Here is a 22838-nt window from a genome sequence, read left to right as displayed (position 1 = left end):
ATCCAAGAGGCACACACGAGATGTAACCGAGTTAGGGTTCATCTAGGGTGTGTTTGGTGTAGCCAAGTTAGAGTTCATCAAGAGTCAAACCGAGTTAGGGTTTGAGGGTTTGTAATCAGTTTTTAGAGTGATATTTTCTGATTAATATAAACGCGAGTTATTCGTTTAGTTTGTGTGTTTGATTATCGATACGGGACTTGAAACGTTTAAAAAACACCTTGAAGGTTTGGGTTAAACATATTCAAAAGAATCACAGTGAGACAAAGGTTGAACTTCAAACTGATTTGGTAAAATGTGAGATGGAAATGGAACAAGGAAAGGGATCGGATTATGTATTACTAAGACGAAATGAAGTTTGGTATAAATTACATAACATTGAAGCAAATGACTCTGCTGAATTGGCTTTAAAATGTAAGAATTTGTGGCCAAAACTAGGTGACGAAAATTCCAAGTTTTTTCATAATCTTCTAAAGAAAAAAAGAAGGCAATAGGCGATTACAGGGATAAACGCAGAGGGGGTTTGGATGGATGACCCGAATCAGGTGAAGAAGACTTTCTTTGATTATTTCTCCTCCAGGTTTGAGAAAGTAAACACGGTCCCGTTGATTACACGTAGGTCAATGTTTCATATGTTGCCGATGCGGACATATTGGTGTTGGAGGCATCTATGACATTGGAGGAGATTAAATCCGCTGTCTGGTCGTGTGGTTCGGATAAATCTCCGGGCCCGGATGGCTTTACTATCGGGTTTGTGAAACATTTTTGGGAGGTAATTAAAGGAGATATATTTGAAGTTGTTGAATAATTTTTTTTGGATTCTAAATACCCAGGATGCAACTCTTCCTTTATTACTTTGATTCCTAAAGTTTATAGCCCGCTTCTTGTAAGTGCTTTCAGACCAATTAGTCTTATTGGTATTATTAATAAAATAATTGCTAAGGTTCTAGCGATCCGTCTAGGCAAAGTGATTAATAACTTGGTGAGTTGGGTACAATTTGCATTTATAAAGGGGCGACAAATTTTGGATGGGTCGTTAGTCTTGAATGAAACGGTGGATTGGTACAAGAAGCGGAAAAAAATTTAATGATCTTTAAAGTTGATTTTGAGAAAGCTTATGACTCTATTTCTTGGGACTACTCAAAGAGTATCATGGCGTTTATGGGTTTTGGTGATAAGTGGATACGGTGGATTATGGCTTGTTTACAGTCATCAAGACCTTCAGTATTAGTGAATGGTAGTCCTACAAATGAGTTTGACATGCATAGGGGTTTGAGACAAGGTGATCCGATATCACCATTCCTTTTTATTTTGGCTATGGAGGGGTTGAATGTCATGATAGAAAACTCTATTAGACTTGGTTTATTTAAGGAGGCGCGAGTGGGTGCAGACGGTGTTTCTCTATCTCATTTGTTCTATGCGGATTATGTGGTTTTTTGTGGGGATTGGTCGATCTCAAATGCTCAAATAGTGATACGTATTTTGAAGTGCTTCTTCATTGCTTCTGGTTTAAAAATTAACCTGCATAAGTCAAATCTCTATGGGGTGCGTGTGGATTACGATGATGTCGTCATGTGTTCTTCGATGGTGGGGTGTAAACCGGGGAGATTACCATTTTTATACTTGGGGATGCTGATTGGTCTAAATATGGGAAACTCAAGAGGTTGGAAAGTTGTTACGGATAGATTTGAATCTAGATTGACGTCTTGGAAAGCTTCATTTCTTTCTATCGGAGATATATCTTTGTTGATAAAAACAGTCCTCGGTGCTTTAGGGATTTATTATATGTCTATTTTTGTTCCGACTTTTAAATTCATGGTTGTAATTAATACGTAAGGAACAAAAATTAATCATAACAAAAATGAGTTTGCTATCAAGAGTGTCTAAATGCTCTAATACCATATTGATATATAAAATAATATCTAGACTAATATTGATCTGGAGAAAGAAGTTCTTCATTGTGAATTTATGTTTTGTCTTTTTGAAGCTTCATAAAGTGTGTTTATAATCACATATATCATAATACAAGTAGATGCTAACTAGACACCTGTATAGTAATTAATATAGATCAAGGACAAGCATGAATCAGAATTAAATAAAAATCGGAATTTATATCTCCAAACTCTCATTCCTTCCATATGTGTTCATTTCTTTTCTTTTATTTTTCAACTTTTTAAATGAATTTACTTTTCATCTTTGTTTTAAGGGATTTACTCAATCTCATCATTGATGACTTAATTGAAGTCCACACCAACCAATCTTTTAGTATATATCACCACAAGTTCACAACTATCTTATTCATTTTTTAACACTTTCAAACTTTTATTCAAAGCTCTAGATCAGCGCAACTCGTTTTATCATAATTTTATCTTTACGGGTTTTGATGGAGTCGTTTTGGTTTTAGTTTCTATAGGTACAATGTTTTCAAAGAATACAATAGTCTATAACTTGATTGCATCACGATTATAACAACTTCCATTTTAACTTTTCTTATTAGTTATGTAGTAAAGTTGCAGAGGTTTTTAAAATACTTATGTTTAAAGTAACTAGCTTTTATTGGCCGTATGTGTTTCACACGTATTACTACACACCTTCAACAAATACTAACTTTAAGTAGAGAAACCATTTTATTGTAGAAAATCACACGTGATAGAGATAAAAATAGTGTATTCTATAATCATGTTTATACATGAATAATCTTCAATTATAAATCAAAGTGGTTTAGATTTACAATTATAAATGGCAACCTATAGATATCTCGTTTCAAGCATAAACATGTGTAATGTTAAGACTGGAAAGCCTAATTTTGTTTTGAATATACGGAGTATTATTCTTAAGATAAGATACGATAAGAACTGATAGAAAATTAATGAACTAGCTTATTGATTGATATCCCTAATTAAAAGGAAAAAAACCTCTATATATTACAAGGTTACAAAAGTCATTAGACGAATCATAGACGGCTAACTAAGGAGTTGAATATACTCGGAGTATTCAGATAGAACTCAAACATGGTAAATATAAAATAGATAAATATCAGTTAGATAAGAGAAATATATTTGTAAATACTAAATTATTCTAAAAACTGTTAATCATTAATAAAAATAATGATATTCATTCTGTAATATTACAAAATACAATTTATGTTTTATATTTTCACTTAAAATCAGCCCAAGTTGACCGACTATATATGATTTGGCTGAGATTGCCCCCTTGTAGCGATTACTCGATGAGTACTCGACCTTATAAACCTACTTTTATAACATTATATATTTATTATATTATAAATTAAAAAAAGTCGGAAGGAATAATAATAATAAAAGGAAAAAAAAGGAAGAAGGGAGAGTGAGTTTGAGTTGACCAACATACGTACATATAAGCAATTAATACATGCTATACATACTTTGAGTTTAATACATAGTTTGATGAGTTGAACTAATACATACTATACATACTTTGAGTTGAATACATAGTTCCTTGGCAACCAATCCACATAATTGTCACACAAATTTCACTTTCACCTCACTCACCTTCCAAGCAACTTCTTCAAATCTTTCTCCGTACAGAAATCAGAATTATTAGGTCAAGAAATTAATAATAATATTCATTATAATTTTATGTATAAAATAAAAGGACAAATACCATAAAAAACCAATATACTTTTTGTTTTTGCTCATTAAAGTCCCTTAACAATTTTTTACACGTTAAAGTCCCTTGACGTGTAAAATACAAACAAGAATGTGACATGACTCATAAAAACAATATGGAATTGATTTTTTTTTCTTGTGTTATTTTTTCTTATGTAGTATATATGGGAAAGTGTATATATGGGTTTTAAACATCTAACTCATATGCGAAACCCATCAAAGCCATGTTGTTTTGATTAAATATGACTAAAAAAGTTAGAATAATCAAATTCTTTTAAGGTTCCATTTAAAACACAGTGAAAACCGGAGTTGGCAAGAACTCTGAAAAGTGACATCAAGCATAGCAATTGAGTTCAACATCCCACACAAACTTCATAGCCCATTTCCAAAGCAATCCATCTTTAATCAAATTTTTTTATACTGTTAACTCCATTCTGTTTTCTTCTATTTTTTATTTTACTTTTTTGACGAAACTTAAATTAAGATGATTGGTAAACCATTCTAAATTTCTAATACTATAATCAAGACTTAAATATGTTCTAGCTTGTAACAAAGCACAATAAATAATTCAGATTCATAATGCTCCATTTTGATACAATGATACCTATGATGTAATTGTAATAATATATGTGTTTCCACCCTTATAAGAAAAACTCACGCCACGTGATCTTGAGTAAACATTTCCATTGCAAACTTGAGGATTCGTAATAGGGTTTTCAAATGTGTCAGAATTATCAACTAGAAAAAAGAATATTATTTATATCATTTTATAAGTTATATCACATGTTCATTCAAATTTGACATATTAAGGGACTTTAACGTTCAAAAAATTGTTAAGGGACTTTAATGAGCAAAAACATAAAATATGTTGGTTTTTTATGGTATTTTCTCAAAATAAAATATATTATTTAGTTATTTGTATTTATTTTTTCAAAACATTATATATACATTAATTAATAATTATTAAATATATATTTTAAAAAGTTATATAAATGATAGGCTTTCGAGCCGGCTCGTTTATTAAACGAGCTTACTTTTAGGCTTAAGCTCAGGCTTATGTTCGATTAAGCTCAGCTTGATTGAGCTTTTTAACGAACCGATCTTGAGTGGCTCACGAATAGACCTGTTTGCACCCCTAGTTGTGGTGTCTAACCTGAATCTCAATTTCCCCTCTAAACGCTTTGAAGAGTAAGTTTGACTTGAGTTGAAGTAAATAATAATAATAATAATAATAATAATAATAATAATAATAATAATAAAAGGAAAAAGGTAGTAAGAGTGAGTTTGAATTGAATTAAAGTAACAGTACATAGATATATAGATACGTAGATGAAAGCAAGCAAGCAAGCAATTAATGCATGTCATACTATTGAGTTGAATACAATATACTAAATATAGTATAGTATAGTATAGTATACTATTAAAGTTCCTTAGCGACCAATATGTATAATATTGTATGTATTTGTCAGAAGAACACGCAAACTCGATCTCATTTCATCCAACTCACATCACTAAGCAACTTCCATCCTCCGTACACAAGAAAAATTAGGTAAGAAATCAAACACAAACACAAATAATAAGGTAAAGATGATCATCATCAACTTCCTTGACACATATTTGTTTGTTTGCTTTGCATTGCTTTAAGCTTCCGTCTGATCATCGATAGATTACATATTTGTTTGTTTCGTTTGTGATCAAAGCTAGATATAGTTCATTAATTGCTTTATTATTATTATTATTATTATTATTATTATTATTATTAGTTTCTTGCCTTTTTGATCTGATTTGTTTGGGTAAAGTAATATTGTTGAGTTACCCTAACCTAGCTAGTTAGTATTATTATTATATAACTTTCTAATTAGTTTACTACTTAGGTTATATATGATCATGGCCGATTAACTAATCGCTTCATTGTTAAAACTATTACACCAATAATCTCTGCCATTGATGTATATCAATGAAATATATATGCATATTAATTCTTTTTATCTGCATATGTTGTGATTAGTGGCCGGCTGTGTAATAAATACTGAAGTTGTGACATTCGTTAATTTCGGGTCACTTTTGTTATGTAAACCCGACCCGTTTGTAACCCGAACATTTCAAATATATAAAATATTGGATCTTGTCATTTAAAATATATAAAATATTGTGTTTTTTATATTATGCATTGTTTGACCATTTAAACATACCCATTTTTATGCAAACCATAAAAGAATCTTTATACCCAACCCTTCACTCCTTCCCTATATATACACACCCATCTTCTTCATTTTACTCTTGCTACATCTCCAAAAAAACTCTCTCAAACTCCATAGATTCAAGGTTGTTATTTCTTATGTATTTTTTGAAGTTTTGACTTCTCAAGTCAAACTAACTATAGTCTTTCATTTTAACTTGTACATCTAATATTACTAACACTTGAATATGGTGGTACAACATATATATAATACACACCCCTTGTTTCCTTTATTTGTTACTTCATCGACTCCGGTTGGTTAAGTTTCGAATGTCATAAGGCAAGGCTTCATGGAGGACTTCGTGTTCTTGATATATATTTACACACACATAACTTATTATACATATCACTTATGACTAACTTCTAACCCTTTAGTTTGTTCATCTTATTTACAAGTTCCATGGTGTGGGTTTGTATAAGACCAACCTCGGTTTAACCGAAACTAGTCCAAACCGGAAACCGAACTTTTGTTTACTAGTTTTGTTAAAATAGTTGTTTAAACATGTTTATTGCTAGATTTGAGTTTCAAAAATCATTTTTACAAGTTCTTTGATATTAAGCATATGGAATCCATCTATGAACTCGTTGGGAGATGGAAACCGAACTAAACCGAAACTTTTGCTTAAAAGACTTGTAGTTAACTTTTTTTGTTGTAAAATTTAAGTTTTCTTCATTTATAAACCAATATACAAGTTCTATGATATTTGGGCATGTAGAAACCATCTATGAACTATTTGTGAGATGGAGACCGAACTATACCGACTTTTACTCGCTTAAGACACACAAGTGTGTTTTTAGTTATCAAGACTTGTATATTTCTTTAAAACAAATAGTTTACAAACTGATTTTAATTATTTTTCTTAAGTACTTGGAATAGTTGGATCCAACTTGATCTCATAACATAGTTTGGACCGACAAAACCGAACACTCGCTTAACGTGCGTTGTTAGTTCTAAACAATAGATCTACGTACTTGTTTAAGTGTTAGTATGTTTTAATGAGTTATCTCATAACAATTAATATTTTGGAAAGTTGACTTTGGGTTCGACCATTTGTCAAGACCCGAACCGACAACCCGAACACTCGTTAAAAACCCGTTTTAGTATCTTTAGCCTAATGGAACTTGCATTTTAGCATTTTCCCCACCTTATTACTTAACATTGGTTAAGTAAATATTAAGGTTAGATACTTTAACCCGGTTTTGAGCAAACTTACATTTTTTAAAAGGGTTATTATTATAAATTCTTAAATAGTTACATTTTAAACCTTGAACTTTAATTGATTAGTTTTTGCAACAATTATTTTATTTAAAGATCTTCAAGACAACCTTTCTAAATCCAAGACTTTCTTTTATTTAGGCTTCATACGTTAAACTTGTCGTTCCGGCAAATCTCCAAATAATCAATCTTTCAAGTTTATTACTTGAACGTGAGTAACTTCATACCCCGTTTTCTATCTTTTATTTTGGGGGTGACATTTCAACTTATCTAAACTAAATGTTTTATACTTGGGGTCTTAAACCACAAACGTTGTTGTATACCTTACTTGAATAATTGCTCGATTTTGTGTTCTATGCTTATTTGACTATGTGTTTATCGCTTTTGGATGGTGGAACTATAAATCCTAGACCATTTGGCAACCCCTCATGGCAAGGTGTCGTTAACGTAATGCAATTAACGATAACTATAAAATCCTAAACTATTTGGCAACCCCTTATAGTTGGGTGTCGCTAACTTGTTAGCGATAACTATTTATCCAAGTTTATAGCTATCATTTATGGTTTTGTATACTAGTTTTGTGGCTTTTCATACTATATATCTATTGTTCAAACTTATGAATTGCTCACCAACCTTTGTGTTGATAAACTTTATTTTATGAAATGTTACAGGTTTGCATCTAGGTTGATTATGGAGTTCGGTGAAGAAAACATCACAAATACCTTTAGGATATTAGCAAAAATGAACAATATTTGATTTGCTATATTTTGTTATATTTTGTTGTATTTGAGTTATGACTATTTGGTTATGTGACATTTTCGATGTTGTGAAATGAAATGAGTTTGTTAAATATTGTCGCTTTAAATAGTGTCATGCGCTTATGAGCAATCGTTACACCCCGGCATGTTCCGCCGCCTTTGGTCGGGGTGTGACAGAAGTAATATTTAATTTGTAGTTACTTAAACAATATGCTATCTTATTGTTAATACAAGTACGGTTGCATTTGGGATGATCAGTAAAACTTAAGCTTAAAGGCAAGATGTTACTGCAGGCTTATAATATACTTACTGTTTTTTTAATTCTTTCTTGCAGATCCTAACTGAACACAACAATGGCTTCCGGTGAAGCTGCTGCTTTCTCCGCCATAAAAGACTTGCTTATAAGTCTGGCGTCGTATACCTTGAAAGACGTGGCTCTAACTTTAGACGTTGTGCCTGAACGCTTTGACCCAAATCGAAGCTCTACTTTTAGATGCGGGCGAGAAGGAGTTAAGAGAAAAATCAGTTCAAGTGTGGTTGAACCAACTTCAACATTTGACTTATGAATTGGAAGACATGGTCGACGTTTTGGCCATCGAAGCTAAGAGACGCGAGCTGGCTAATGCAGGCACCAGCAGCAGAAGCAGCAGGGTATTGAAGTACGTTCCGTCCAAAGTTCATTCCACTAAGTATGCTCTCAAGATGGGTTCTGTTTCGGATGATTTTAATGTATATGGAATCAGCAAAGCCGTTTTTCTAGCCGTGGGTGGAAAAGAGACAGAAGATGGAGATATTAGTACTCTAAATCTTCTTCAGTTGGCCCTTGAAAGAAAACTTTCAAATAAGAAGTTTCTGGTTGTTCTAGACAAAAAGTGGAGAACCCTCAAACGCCCTTTTTCCGTAGGATCTTCTGCAAGTAGAATTCTGGTGACAACACGGAATACCAAGGTTGCTTCAGCAATGAACTCCACTCACGCTTACCCTCTCGATCTTTTGTCAGATGAAGACGCTCTATCTTTATTTGTTGAACACGCGTCGTGTGAACAAAACTTCGATTGGAACCAAGCACTTCAATTGCACGGTAAGGATATCATCAAGAAATGTGATCGGTTGCCTTTGGCTTTGAGAGCACTTGGGAGGGTATTTGGAACAAAATCCAATCATGAAGACTGGGAGGAACTCTTGAATAGCGAATTATGGAAATTTGATGATAACAATGAGGTTATTCCAGCTCTAAAGCTGAGTTACTACGACCTCCCAGCGGATTTGAAGCGAGTCTTCAAGTATTGCTGCTTATTTCCAAAGGACTACATGTTTGACAAGGACGAATTAGTCTTGTTGTGGATGGCGGAAGGATATTTGTGTAACCTAGATGAAGACAAACCAATGGAGATTTTAGGTGGCGAGTATTTTACAGAACTAGTGTCGAGGTCATTCTTTCAGCGTTCCTCCAACGACATCTCACGATATACGATGCATGACTTGGTCCATGACTTGGCAACAAGTGTTGCGGGTGAGTTCTTTTTAAAGGTGGATGGTAAGATAGACAGCTACCAAAGGAATGGAGCTTTTGAGAAAGCCCATCATGTTTCATTTATTCATAAACAATATGAAGCATACAATAAGTTCAAGGAGCTACTTAATGCTAGACACTTGAGAACCTTCCTACCCACGGTAGCTACAGGGTTACCTCAATTTGAAAATCTAAATGTACCAAAAAAGGCTATTTTAGAACTGTTCCCCCAACTGAAATTCCTAAGGGTGCTAAGCCTAGCTGGTTATAACATTACAGAGGTACCCGAGTCCATTGGTAGGTTTAAGCATCTGAGGTACCTAAATATCTCCAACACTCCGATCGCGTGTTTACCCGAACAAGTCTGTGACCTTCAGAATCTACAAAGCTTGTTGTTGTATGAGTGTTATTACCTATCTAGCTTGCCAGATAGCATTTCAAAGTTAATAAACTTACGACATCTCGACCTCACTCGCACTCCAGCATTGAAAAAGATGCCATTAGGAATTAGTGAGTTAAAGGGTCTACACACGCTGACCAAAGTTGTAATTATTGGAGAAACTGATGCTTTCAACATTTCTCAACTTATGGATATAAGGTATATTCAAGGTCAGCTTTCCATCAAGGGTCTGACAAAGTGCAAAATGCATTACAAGCAAAGGAGGGGAAATTACAAGAAAAGAAAGGAGTGCGTGATTTGCATCTGCAATGGAGTGAAGCCTTTGATGGTTCAAGAAATGAAGTAACTGAGTATGAAGTACTTGAAGGTTAAGACCTTTTAGGAATTTGACGAGCATGGAGATCGAGCAATATGGGGGAACAAAGTTTCCTAGTTGGGTCGGGGATCCCTCGTTTGTTTGTTTAACCAAGGTTAGATTGATTGGTTGTGAACGTTGTACACACTTTCCAACACTTGGATATCTACCGTTACTTGAACGGTTGGAAGTTGAAGGCATGTATGGGTTGGAGAGGTTGGGTTCAGAGTCCAGTGGACCTTCTATATCAAACAACGGTGGTGCATTTCCATCACTTAAATATTTGAGTTTTCTGGGTATGCTCGGGTGGAAGGAGTGGTCAAGTGGTGGCGATGACAAATCATTTCCTTGTCTTCGTTTAAAAAGTCTAACAAAATGCCCGATGTTAGATGTAGTGACAATATAGCCAATACCGTCACTTTGTTCTTTATCTATACATGAATGCCCTTTAGCAGTGTTAAGAAGTATGGTCGGCGTGTCGTCATCTTCAGTTCGCTTGGATATAACTGATATTGAAGGACTTTCTCAGCAACATGGCAAAATTTTATGGCATCTTCGAGCAATTGAATGTCTCAACGTTGCTGGCTGTGATGAACTCACACACTTCTGGGAATCAGAAGAGATTCTTGGGAGTTTAAGGACGCTGAATATATTTACGAGTACCAGTTTGGTATCATTTGGGAAGGAAAAGGCAGCTAGATTGGAATCTATCAGAGTAGTGAGACTTATAGGTTGTTGGATATTGGAGAGTTACAACTGTCCAAGTAACGTTGAGATGTTGCAAATGAATGATTGCCCTGCAGTCGCATCCTTGACCTTCCCAACAACGGACGGCCTCTCGTGCACTTTGAAGAAGCTTATGATTTATGGTTGTGATGTTGTGGATCCATGTTGCCTTAAAAGACAACTTCTTGAGTTCTTGGTATCACTTGAATCTCTTGAGATTAATAGGAGTATGTTGAATTTGAAGTTGTTGGATAAAGGATACCTAAATCATCTCACACGTTTAACATTAGATGGTTGTGATAACATAGTATCCATTCCAGAAGAAGGGTATGGTTTTCTTCCGTGTTGTTGCTTGGAATACCTGAAGATAAGTTCTTGCCAGAATTTGACCTCATTTCCTCATACAATTTTGCCAATGATGGAGTCATTGGAAGAAGTGGAGATTGTTTGTTGCCCAAATCTGGATTATTCTGTTAATTGGGTCGGGTGGCCTCCCAACTTAAAATCCCTTTCAATAGGAGGTTTGAAGAATCCCATTTCGGAGTGGAGGCTGCAAAATCTCCCAAACTCGCTTTCTAAACTATCCTTATATGGTGACAACTTGGGAGTAGTTTCATTTGCAAAAATTGGTTTTCTTCTTCCACCGTCTCTAAGTTGTTTAAAAATCCATGGTTTTAAGAAGTTGAAATCAATTTCAGAGGGCCTGCAACATCTCACATGCCTTGAAGAACTTCATATTTTTTCATGCCCTGAGCTTAAAGATCTGCCAGAAAGACTACTCCCTTCACTTTCAAGTTTGTGGTTGTCTAATACCCCAAAACTGATAAAAAAGTGTGATGGCAAAAAAGGCAAGTACCCGCGCATCCTCTCTCAAATCCCTAGGCTGGAGTTTTGGTGAATCAAGAAACAAGGTTTGTGACCGTTATTGCCTTGTTCATAAATAAATATTTGTGATTTTCTAGTGCATGATATATTTTATGCACATTATGATTTTCACAGGGTATGGTTTTGACAAAATCTTCCACATAACAAGTAAAGCTTCAAAGGGTTTATTATTAGGTAAGTTGACATGTTTTTTACATTCTTGTTTATAATTTCATTTCAGTCTGCATACTTTCTCGTTTTCAGTTACAATATGTTTAGTTTTTTACCTAGAATGCTTTGTATCTGGATCGATCTCTTTTCATGTTCGTTTAAAATCATATGAACTAATGTCAGGTTTTGTTTTTCTTTATGTTCCTGTGTATGTAGTTTTAAGTGGAATGTTTTATATAATTTAGAACCTTTGTTAAGTTCTTATATATTGAAAAAAGTAAATTTTGAAAACTTTTTAGAAACTCATCTGTTATATAAAAAAGATGAGTGGGCGATCAGAGTGTGAAGGAGTCGAGTTGCACTTTAGGTTACTCAAGATCGAGTTGTTAAAAACTCGAATCAAAGCAAGCCTAAACTCGACCCCAAACGTCACATACCAAATTTAACTAGGTCCGCTTGTTTATTATATATATAACTGTAATAAGTTCTATCTCATGTAATAAACACTAATATATTTATTAAAACAAAACAGGTTAAAATAGAGTTAACTGATACATAAACAGGACAAATATGGTGTATTAAAATGAAGCTGGTCAAATATGGTGTATTAAAATGAAACGGGCCAAAATATAGTGTATTAAAATGAAACGTGTCAAAATAGAGTTAATTGACTCAAAACACAGTGAATTAATATTAAGCAGTTCAGATAGTGAATTAAAACTTTACGGGTCAAATGAAACGGGCCAAAGTATAGTGAGTTGATATATAAACAGGTCAAAAGATAGTTAACTAAAACTAAATGGGTCAAAGTATAGTTAAATGAAACGAAAATGGTCAAAATATGGTGTATTAAAATGAAACGGGCCAAAATATGGAGTATAAAACTGAAACGGGTTAAAACATAGTGAATTAAACCGAAACATATCAAAATATAGTAAATTGATATATAAACGGGTCAAAATCTGGTGTATTAAACAAAACGGGTCAAAACATGGCGAATTAAGCGGTTTAGGCAGTGAATTAAAATTAAACTGGTCAAAACAGGAACTTAAAGTGAAACTGGTCAAATGGGTCAAAATACAGTCAAACGGGTCAATATGCGGTGTATTAAAATGAAACGGGTCAAAACATAGTGAATTATGCGGTTCAGGCAGTGAATCATTATTAAATGTGTCAAAATAGGAACTTAAAGAGAAACTGGTTAAATGGGTCAAAATATAGTCAAACGGGTCAAAAGATAGTGAATTAAGAGATTCAGGCAGTGAATTAAATTTAAACGTGTCAAAATAAAAAAATTAAAGCGAAACTGGTCAAATGGGTCAAGATAAAGTCAAGCAGGTCAGTCCTGTAGCGTTTCAGTTCGTTGATGTGTTCTGCTGTGAATTCTCATGTTACAGTTTCTGTTACATGTTAAGTTTATTTCATACAACTAAATAAAGTAAAATTTTCCATGCTACATGATATTGGCTAGAGGGGTTGACTTTATGCTACATGAAACTGGTCCTGCAGTAAAATTTTTATAAAATTAACCAAACAACAATTTTATTAACAAGTTTCGATATCATGAAAAATTTGACCAAACGCTTCTTCTGCAACACCACCTTCAACTCGAGCAGCGTAGTATAAAATTTTAAAGTATACAAATACCGAAAACAAAATATACATCATTTAAACTTTAGATAAACAGAACCTAGTGACTTGACAAAATGATCGTTTAACGAGCATTATAGCACGCCCAACACTTACCATACCGCATATCTGCAAAAACTCGAGTTGGAAGATGCATGACTACTTCTGTATCAATACAAGCACACACTGCACTTTGCTAATTATAAGTGTCTATGGACTTTCGAATTAGTTCGCAAATTTGGTCAGCAATCGATGCTAGGAAGCCGATATGCATTAGTTTTTTTACTGTTTTTAGTAGAAGTGAAGGAGTCGAGATCAACTTATTAAAAACTCAACTTTAATACAGGATCTCGACCCTATTCAGTTATTCGCATTTGTTTATTCAATGACCAAAGTGCATTTGGCTTAGCGGTATCCAGCTATGTAAAATAGTGTCTCTCCCTGTTAGGTCGAGCGTTGCACGGTTAGTAATGTAGAAGTAAAAGTAGAATGAGATCGTTTTAAAATAATGTTTGTTTAGTAAAATATATTGTAATAAATAACTAACTTACAGCTGACTAGTAGGACTTAAGGTTTTCGTAACGAAAATAATGACTTTTAATAAAATCAAGATGCAGGGTATCGATCCCAGTACCTCTTGCATGATAAGCGAGCACTCTACCATTTGAGCTACATCCCTTTCAATGATATTATTACTTAGTAGACATTAAAGCTATAATAATCAATGTTTTAAAACACAGTACGAATCGGTTGGTTATACCAGGTTTCGGTAAGGCAGCCGGTATTTAGATCCAGATATTTTTGGGCGGTATGCTAAACCATCGAACCGTCGTTTTTTCTAAATACCAGTTTAAGCCCAAGAGAATTTTGATACTTTTTTTAGGCCCATATTTTTCAAATGACATTTAACCTATAAAATAAGACTAAAATGAGTAAAGACGGTAAACAACAAGTTGTTAATCAACCAACTTCGTATCCTATACATATCCATGGTTGGTTTCTTTATATCTTGTATAATTGACTAATTAATGCAACTTTCTATTTAACTCAATCATTGTAAGTGTAATGTTTGGTTAATGTGTGATGTATATTATAAGGGTAAATATTTCAACCCGGTTGAATCTCCCGTACATCCCTGTTCAAACGGTTGTATCATTTTTTAACCAAATCCGATACAAATTAAAAACAGGCTTTTAAAACATTGATGATAATATTAATATTAAAGTAGTTTGGTGAACAATTTCATTACAACAACCATAACTTGATACAATTTAATTACAACCCATTATCACCCTATACTTATAACGTTTAGCCCAAAACAAATAATTGCAAAAATTCAACAAACTCAAACCAAACATTAACCAATAAAACCTCTTGCTTATAATGATTCAAACTCTCACCGAACAACCACGATTGGTGGGGCCCTCGGCCCGTGACACCGTTCACGACCGAGACAATCACACTGCTAAGGTAGTAACCCATAGCCAAAGAAGCAAACGAAAACGAAGTCACTAACGACCTCATTTTAACCGGTGCTTCACTAAACGAAAACTCCATTAAACCCGCCAACACGAAAAGATTCGCGGATCCGAGAAATAAATATTGAAATGCTATCCATAGGAATGAAATGGGCCTGGCCCGGGCCCATATCTACTTTCTTGCGTTTAATTTCGACTAGGCCCGCAACCGTCATGGCTAAATTGGAGAAGCATAGACCAAAATCAAATCTCTTTATATAGAGAAATTACAATGAAAAAGATAATGAAACCGAAATTACTAATTCCTGAATCCAAACAAAAAACTAGTATTTGGTTTTATAGTTTTTGAGATAACCGAAGTTTCAATTTGGTTCCAGAAAAACCAAAACCAACCGAATTAATGGTTTTTCATTTTTATTTTAAATGTTGAGTAATTTATAATAATATAATAAATAGTGTAACCCAAATGTATAATAACCGGTTAATAATTTAATTAACAAAAGAATTTACTTATTTAGGCCAAAATTTATTATTTTCGGCTCAAAACTTTAAGTCCAAATGGTAAAATCAAAACCGTACAGTTTTTCAAAAGCTCAAAACCCAAATTTCCGTTTTTGGTTAGGTTTGAGCCCAAAACCCACCTAAACTGACCCAGTGCACCCCTAAAGATAAATTAAGCAATAAAGAATATAAAGATAATAAACTCGGTTAACATGACCAGTTTTAAATTTGGTCAATTTAATTTCTAGCCAATGGGATTATGATGTGATCATATAACGGGGCCAAGATCATCATGAAAATAATGAGAAAACGAATAGTGATGCGGGCGGGACTTTGAATGACCCGATGTTCATGTTCATTGTGGCCGCTTTCTGGACTGAAAACGTCGATAATTGGGCTAAAAAACGGTTAAGTATCATGGTAAAGGCGAATATAGGAAGGATTTGAAACATGATTTTGACATCTTCTACTTCTTGAACGAGCATTTGAGTGAACTGAAAGCGGGTTTGTTTTCGAACATTATTTGCCTTCACTAGTGACATCTACTGCTTATTTCTCATTAAATTTGTACGAGCTCGAGCTTCATAAAATAGGTAATAGATGGATTTACGAGTAGATTTTAAAAGGGGCGTGTTCACTAAAAAAATTAGCTTATTAAGTAAAATTTACTTTTGTGATATAGAACTCTGAACTCGCTTTCTCATAATTTAATCATCTAGATCTTCTCATCTGTATATATGATGTAACATATAATTTAGAATGACTAGTTTCTGTCTTCTGGAACACTTGAACTAAAGACCTCCCAACCCGTTGGCGTTTATACTGACTTTGCCAATGGACCGCCTATATTTACATCCAGTTTCTTTTAGAGCGTATCTAACTTAAGACTATTTGATCAATGGTTGAACATAATAATGGCATTAAAGAAACTAAAGAGACAATGGGAGACATTTTAACAAACAGAAAAGGGTACTTCGGGAAGATAATATGTTTCCTAATTATGCCTATAAAAGTTACATACGGTTCTCAGTGAAATTGCTCTTGGGTCCGTCGTAAAAGAGTTGATTAGCAATTTGATGTTGTATACCTTGAACGGCCTGGCTCAAGCTTTAAAAATTGATTCTAGACTTCAGAAGTTGTAAAACACTTTGACACTGATCGAAGCTCTACTTTCAGACGCTGGCCAGGCCAGAAGTATTTAAGAGAACGATCGGTTCAAGTGTGGTTGAACCAACTCCACCATTTGACTTATGAATTAGAAGATATGGTTGACGATTTGGTCACCAAAGCTAAGCGACGCGAGATGCCTGATCCAGGCACCAACAGCAGCAAGAGGGTATTAAAGTTCATTCCAGCCCGGTTTCATGCTACCAAGCGCCAACTATGCTCTTAAGATGAGTTCTAAGCTACAAGTCAACTTTGTAGTCAAGTTTGACCCGAAAATGACCCCTTTGAAGCTTATGTGGAAGATTCTGTCAGGGATGAAATCGCACCCTGTGAAAATCATAATGAACAGAAAATATATCATGCACAAGAAAATCACAAATACACATTTATGAACAAGGCAATAAAACATTACTAGAAAATCGCAAACCTTGTTTCTTGATTCACAAAGGACCCAAGCATGTTAGCATCACGACCCCAAATCAAGCTCGTGGATTTGGTAGATGATGCACCGGTACTTTCCATTTTTGCTACTACACTTTTTTCTTAATTTTGGGCTTCCACACAATTAAACACATGAAAGTGAAGCGAGTAGTCTTTCTGGCAAATCTTTAAGCTTAGGGCATGATCTAATAGAAAGAAGTTCAAGGCATGTGAGGCGTTGCAGGCCCTCTGAAACTGATTTCAACTTCATAAATCCACAGATATTTAAACAACTTAGAGACGGTGGAAGAAGAAAACCAGTTTTTGCAAATGAAACCACTTTTGAGTTTTTACCATCTAAGGATAGTTTAGCAAGCGAGGTTGGGAGATTTTGCAGCCCGCGGTCTGAAATGGGATTCTTTAATCCTCCTATTGATAGAGATCTTAAGTTGGAGGCCACCCAACACGAATAAGGGAATAATCTAAACTTGCACAATCAACTATCCACGTGTGTTTCAATGACTCCATCATTGGCAAAAGCGTATGAGGAAACGAGTTCAAATTCTTGCAATTATCTTCAGGTATTCCAAGCAACAGAATGGAAGAAAACTATAACCTTCTTCTGGGATGGAGTCTATATTATCACAACCATGAATCGTTAATCTTGTGAGACGATTTAAGTTTCCATTTTCCAACAACCTCATATTTAGCATACTCTCAATGTCAAAAGATTCAAGTGATACCAAGAAGTTGCCCTTAAGGCATCGTGAATCCACATCATCACAACTAGAAATGAAAAGATTAATCAAAGTGGATGAGAGGTCGTCCGCCATTGGGAAGGCCACGGTTGCAACTAAAGGAAATTTCATTATTTCCAAGGTCTTTATAATGTTACTTGAATACTTGGACAACTGTAACTCTCCAATGTCCCACAACGTACGATTATCACGTGTATAATAGATTCCATGCTATCCATGCTAGTTGCCTTTTCCGTCCCAAATGATACCAAATTTGCGCACGTATATAATTTCAACATCCATAAACTCCCAAGAATCTCTTGAGTCCCACAAAGTGTGGGAGTTCATCACAAGATACGTATGCTAGAAGTTGCAAATCTTTAGCGGGCTCTCTGGAAGATCAGGTTTAAAACCTGTTGTGCCACAATTTAAGGAGGTTATTGTACCGTTTTTTGAGACAGGGTGGGTGTTTGGAGTTTCAGATTTTCTTTACCTTTTTCAACGTTAATCTGTGAAGAATGTAGAGTAATTATGCCATCCGTCAACGAAAGTAGCTCAAGTTTAACTGTAGCTGTGGATCGACAAGGAACACGCCTGCATTTTAAAAAATTAATGGTCTAAATTACTAACCTTTTAATAAAATGTAACTTGGTTGCTAAAGACAAAATGAATCATATCCGTGCAGTGGCAAATAAGTTTTAGAAAGTCATTTTACAAATAAATGAAGCAATAAAGCATTACCGAAACCCCAAGAATCAATTTCTAACTGTGGAAATTTCCTGATTGCTCCCTAGTCTAATTTTGCTAATTCCATTCATGATAAAGCTGAAAGAGACAATGAGCTTTTGATAAACGAATCAATAATGATAGATGAACTTCTGATATGATTCAGAACACAGAGTATGCATGTTGACATTATTTTATGTTCTATTTTAATACAAGGATTCCATCACACGAAGTAATGCATATCATATATGGAAGATGAATATAACTTATATAAGTAAGTCAAGGCATACCGGCATAGGTCCTGTAGAGACTTCATTATTCCCATCAAACTTTGGTTGCATCTGTGACGTTCCCAACAGCGGACACCCTCTCATCCACTCTGACTAATCTTATCGTTTCCAACTGTTATAATGTGGATCCGCGGTGCCTTAAGGACAACTTCTTGGTATCACTTGAATCTCTTGACATTGAGAGTATGCTGAATGTGAGGTTGTTGGAAAATGGAAACTTAAATCGTCTCACAAGATTAACGATTGATGGTTGTGATAATATAGACTCCATTACAGAAGAAGGTTATGGTTTTCTTCCATTTTGTTTCTTGGAATACCTGAAGATAAACCGGTGCAAGAATTTGAACTCGTTTCCACATACGCTTTTGCCAATGATGGAGTCATTGAAACACACGTGGATAGTTGATTGTGCAAGTTTAGATTATTCCCTTATTCGGGTTGGGTGGCCTCCAACTTAAGATCTCTATCAATAGGAGGATTAAAGAATCCCATTTCAGACCGCGGGCTGCAAAATCTCCCAACCTCGCTTGCTAAACTATCCTTAGATGGTAAAAACTCAAAAGTGGTTTCATTTGCAAAAACTGGTTTTCTTCTTCCACCGTCTCTAAGTTGTTTAAATATCTGTGGATTTATGAAGTTGAAATCAGTTTCAGAGGGCCTGCAACGCCTCACATGCCTTGAACTTCTTTCTATTAGATCATGCCCTAAGCTTAAAGATTTGCCAGAAAGACTACTCGCTTCACTTTCATGTTTGTATTTGTCTGGGACCCCAAAACTGAGAAAAAATTTAGTAGCAAAAAAGGCAAGTACCGGCGCATCATCTCCTAAATCCCTGAGCTTGATTTGGGGTCGTGGCGCTGACATGCCTGGGTACTTTGTGAATCAAGAAACAGGGTGCGGTTTCATCCTTGACAGAATCTTCCACATAAGCTTCAAAGGGATCATTTTCAGGTCAAAATTGACCACCTTGTTTCAACCCAAACTAAAATTCGGCTTGTAGCATTGAACTCATCTTAAGACCATACTTAGCAGCATGAAACTGGTTGGGCGGAATGAATTTTAATACCTTCTTATTGCTACTATCAGCATCAGGCGGTTCACGTCGCTTAGCTTTGGTGGCCAATTCCTCAACCACATCTTCTAATTCATAAGTCAAATGGTGGAGTTGTTTTTCAACTTCTGAGGCTAAGAAAACAATTTTTAAAGCTTGAGCCAGGTCGTTCAAGGTAACAACATCGTATTGCTAATCAACTATTTTATAACGCACCGAAGACCAATTTCACCCAAAACCATGTTGAGTCCATACTTGTTTTTCTGGGCAAACACAAGGATCTGCGAGAAGTGAAAGGAAAAAAGTATATAAGTAACAGCTTAAAACTTTACTCGTCCCAAATGAAACAGTCGAAGATAGAATTAACATTATGTAATGAAAATAAAATAGCGTTTGAACAAATGATGTATTCGAACACCATTAAATTATTTATTTACATTGCAGAGATGCCGGTTATGTAACTGGGAATACAGTTACAAAACCGTCACAACATTTAATTAGTTTAACAAACATAACCGTTAACTGGTCATGATAACCTTGTTGCCCGGATCGGTTATGCAATTTATGACCATGATTAGCATAAACAAGACGAGTTTGCAACATGGACAAAACAAACACACACACACACACTAGTATTTATCCCTTACAAGTGACGGTCATTTAACCGCTTTAACTAACTAACTAATAGGTATCCATATCTAAATGTCAGGTCCTAAATCTGGATAATTTACATCAGTTTGACTTTTTGACTTTTTGTATATTACCTTTTTTGACTTCCTATGTAACTTTGATTTCTTGGTTAAATCTAAGTCTAACAAATCTATGTACAAAATTTCGTAAGTCATATATATGTGACAAAGCAAATGATCAACAATTTACCAAATCTAAGAGACAAGAAAATAATCAATGAAAACTAATAATATGACAAAGCAAATCACTAATTAAAGAAATTAAGAAAGAAACATGTTAAATTTTACCTTGATCAAAATCTACTACTGGATCACATGGGGGGTTTTGAGGTTTTAATGAGTTCTTGACTAAATTAGTACAGAGGAAAAAGGTAGGTACTTGTAGGTGGGTGAGGATATTAATTGAACTCATGTATGTATGTATCATGTATGTTCAATTCAAAGTCGGTCTTTAATCTTCATATTTCCTTTTTTTTATTATTATTATCCATTTTTTTCCATGAATTCTTATTGAATTATTAATTTATATATGTTTTTAAAATTATTTAATATATTTAAAGAAAAATATCAAACGAGCCAAATGTAGTGTACATAAAAGCCCAAAAAGAAGTAAAACTTAAAAAATACACAAGGGTCGTTAATGGTCGACTAGACAAGCCTAAACTAGTTTCCCGTAGAAGGTTTGAGTTTGGGTTCGATAACTAAATGAGTTTTTTATTAGTCTCAACCTCGGCTCGTTTGCACCACTCACTACTAAAAAGGAAATGCATGGATTAGAAAATGAAATTTCAGCACGTGATTTTATATGGTGAACTAATCTTGTTTAGAGTACTCATACTCTCGCGCTAGTTTTATCCGACCTTCTAAAGCAAAGACGCTTGGATTAAGAAGATCTTCCGGGCGACGTTCACAGACCGGTTTGACTTTAAAGAAATGGTGTATGCATTGGACAAGAATTCCAAGAGGAAGCATGAAATCAGAAAAACCGAGGAAGAAATGAATGATGGGGAAGTGTGAGAAATCGATCATGACCAGTTTGCTCAAGGCAGTCAACACAATAGCGCGGTGGGTCACCGCTCGAATATAATCAGTGGTATTTGTCTTAGAGGATGATCCGGGATCATGCCCAGACGTTCCCATACCCATACCTGGACAGTAGTAAGGCCAATCCCAAAGTGTCCTAAACCCGTCTTGGGAAGGATTATTGAATATTATTGATGTATAATTGCCTTGTAACTTTGGAATTGTCGTGTTTGTACCGATCAACATTTGTGGCTAAACAATTTCAATCACACGGGTGAAAGGTTCATCATTACAACGTAAACACTTAACTATTGTGTTTCTTTGAACAATTGTTTGCATTAACTAGTGAATAATTAACATTGATTATTAAGAACTATGTCACTTTAGTAATCCGGTAATGAAAGTAGTGATTGAACAATCTACACGAGAAAAGTTAAGTGTGTATTGTAAAATTTTAATATTTAAAAGTATATCTAGCATATGAAAACGTTTATAAAAGATAGCACGTGTCTAGTGAAATATGAACATGGCCTTTAAATCACGGTCTTATCAACTTATGCAAAATAGACCGAAATTGCCTTTCACACGGATTCATACCAAGAATCGTATGAAGCATCGGTTTATTTTTCAAGTAAAAAGCTTGAGATCCAACAGGGCCGGCTCTGAGAAAGCAAAAAACGTTTTGGGCCGAATAAGAATTTTTTTTAAGCCTTAAGTAAAAGAAGTATTTTTTTGGGTTTAAATAATTTAATTTTTATATTAGTTTACCTAGTTATAATTTTGGTTGTGTAAATAACTTATGTATAAAATTGAGTTAAACATGTCTCAAATGAGACTGAAACCCATACCCATAACATTTTGGTTGGAAGTAATACCATTTGCCACTAGATCAAGCTAGTGGTTATGTAATTAAGTTTAAATATTAAATATGCAATTTCATTCAATAAAAATACATATTTAAAAAAAATCAGGCCTAGCGAGATGTCGGGCCTGTGGTCGTCGACCACCCTACCACCCCAAAGGTTCGGCCCTGAGATCCAACCGAGCAAACTTCATCCCTTAAGGTGTGATATTGTGTCATGTTGCAGATAGGTCCTTTGGAAGGACCGAATTGAGGTACAAGACATTTTGTGGGTAAAATGTTTGTTTTGAACACGACCCACGGGTATAGAGGTTTGCATGAATCCGCCAGTTTGTGTAGTGGTGGTTGGTGTTCGACCAGCACCAGATAACATTAGTTA

At 34.7% G+C, this 22838-nt stretch overlaps 3 protein-coding genes across 3 annotated transcripts in view; 2 read left to right on the top strand and 1 right to left on the bottom strand.

The window, feature by feature from the left end:
- The window catches only part of LOC143546483 (thioredoxin H2-like), a 92447-nt gene extending 71526 nt beyond the window's left edge, over nucleotides 1-20921 (bottom strand). The window contains exon 1 of the mRNA XM_077038146.1: nucleotides 20911-20921. The gene's annotated coding sequence lies outside the window, so the exon portion shown is untranslated. The remainder of the gene's footprint in view (nucleotides 1-20910) is intronic.
- Nucleotides 8434-10116, top strand: LOC143546466 (putative disease resistance protein RGA3). Its single transcript, XM_077038135.1, has one exon. The coding sequence runs from the start codon at nucleotides 8434-8436 to the stop codon at nucleotides 10114-10116; it is 1683 nt and encodes a 560-aa protein (XP_076894250.1).
- Nucleotides 10592-11749, top strand: LOC143546465 (uncharacterized). The gene has a single exon (XM_077038134.1). It carries the CDS (start codon nucleotides 10592-10594, stop codon nucleotides 11747-11749), a length of 1158 nt encoding a protein of 385 aa, XP_076894249.1.
- Nucleotides 20922-22838: the final 1917 nt, after the last annotated feature.

The sequence above is a fragment of the Bidens hawaiensis genome, unplaced genomic scaffold (assembly GCF_021521415.1).
Source record: "Bidens hawaiensis isolate Kalapana, Puna unplaced genomic scaffold, B.hawaiensis_p1.1 tig00014352_1, whole genome shotgun sequence".
NCBI lineage: Eukaryota > Viridiplantae > Streptophyta > Magnoliopsida > Asterales > Asteraceae > Bidens > Bidens hawaiensis.
Note: the sequence above shows the minus strand (reverse complement) of the source record. Positions and strands in the feature narration are given on the sequence as shown.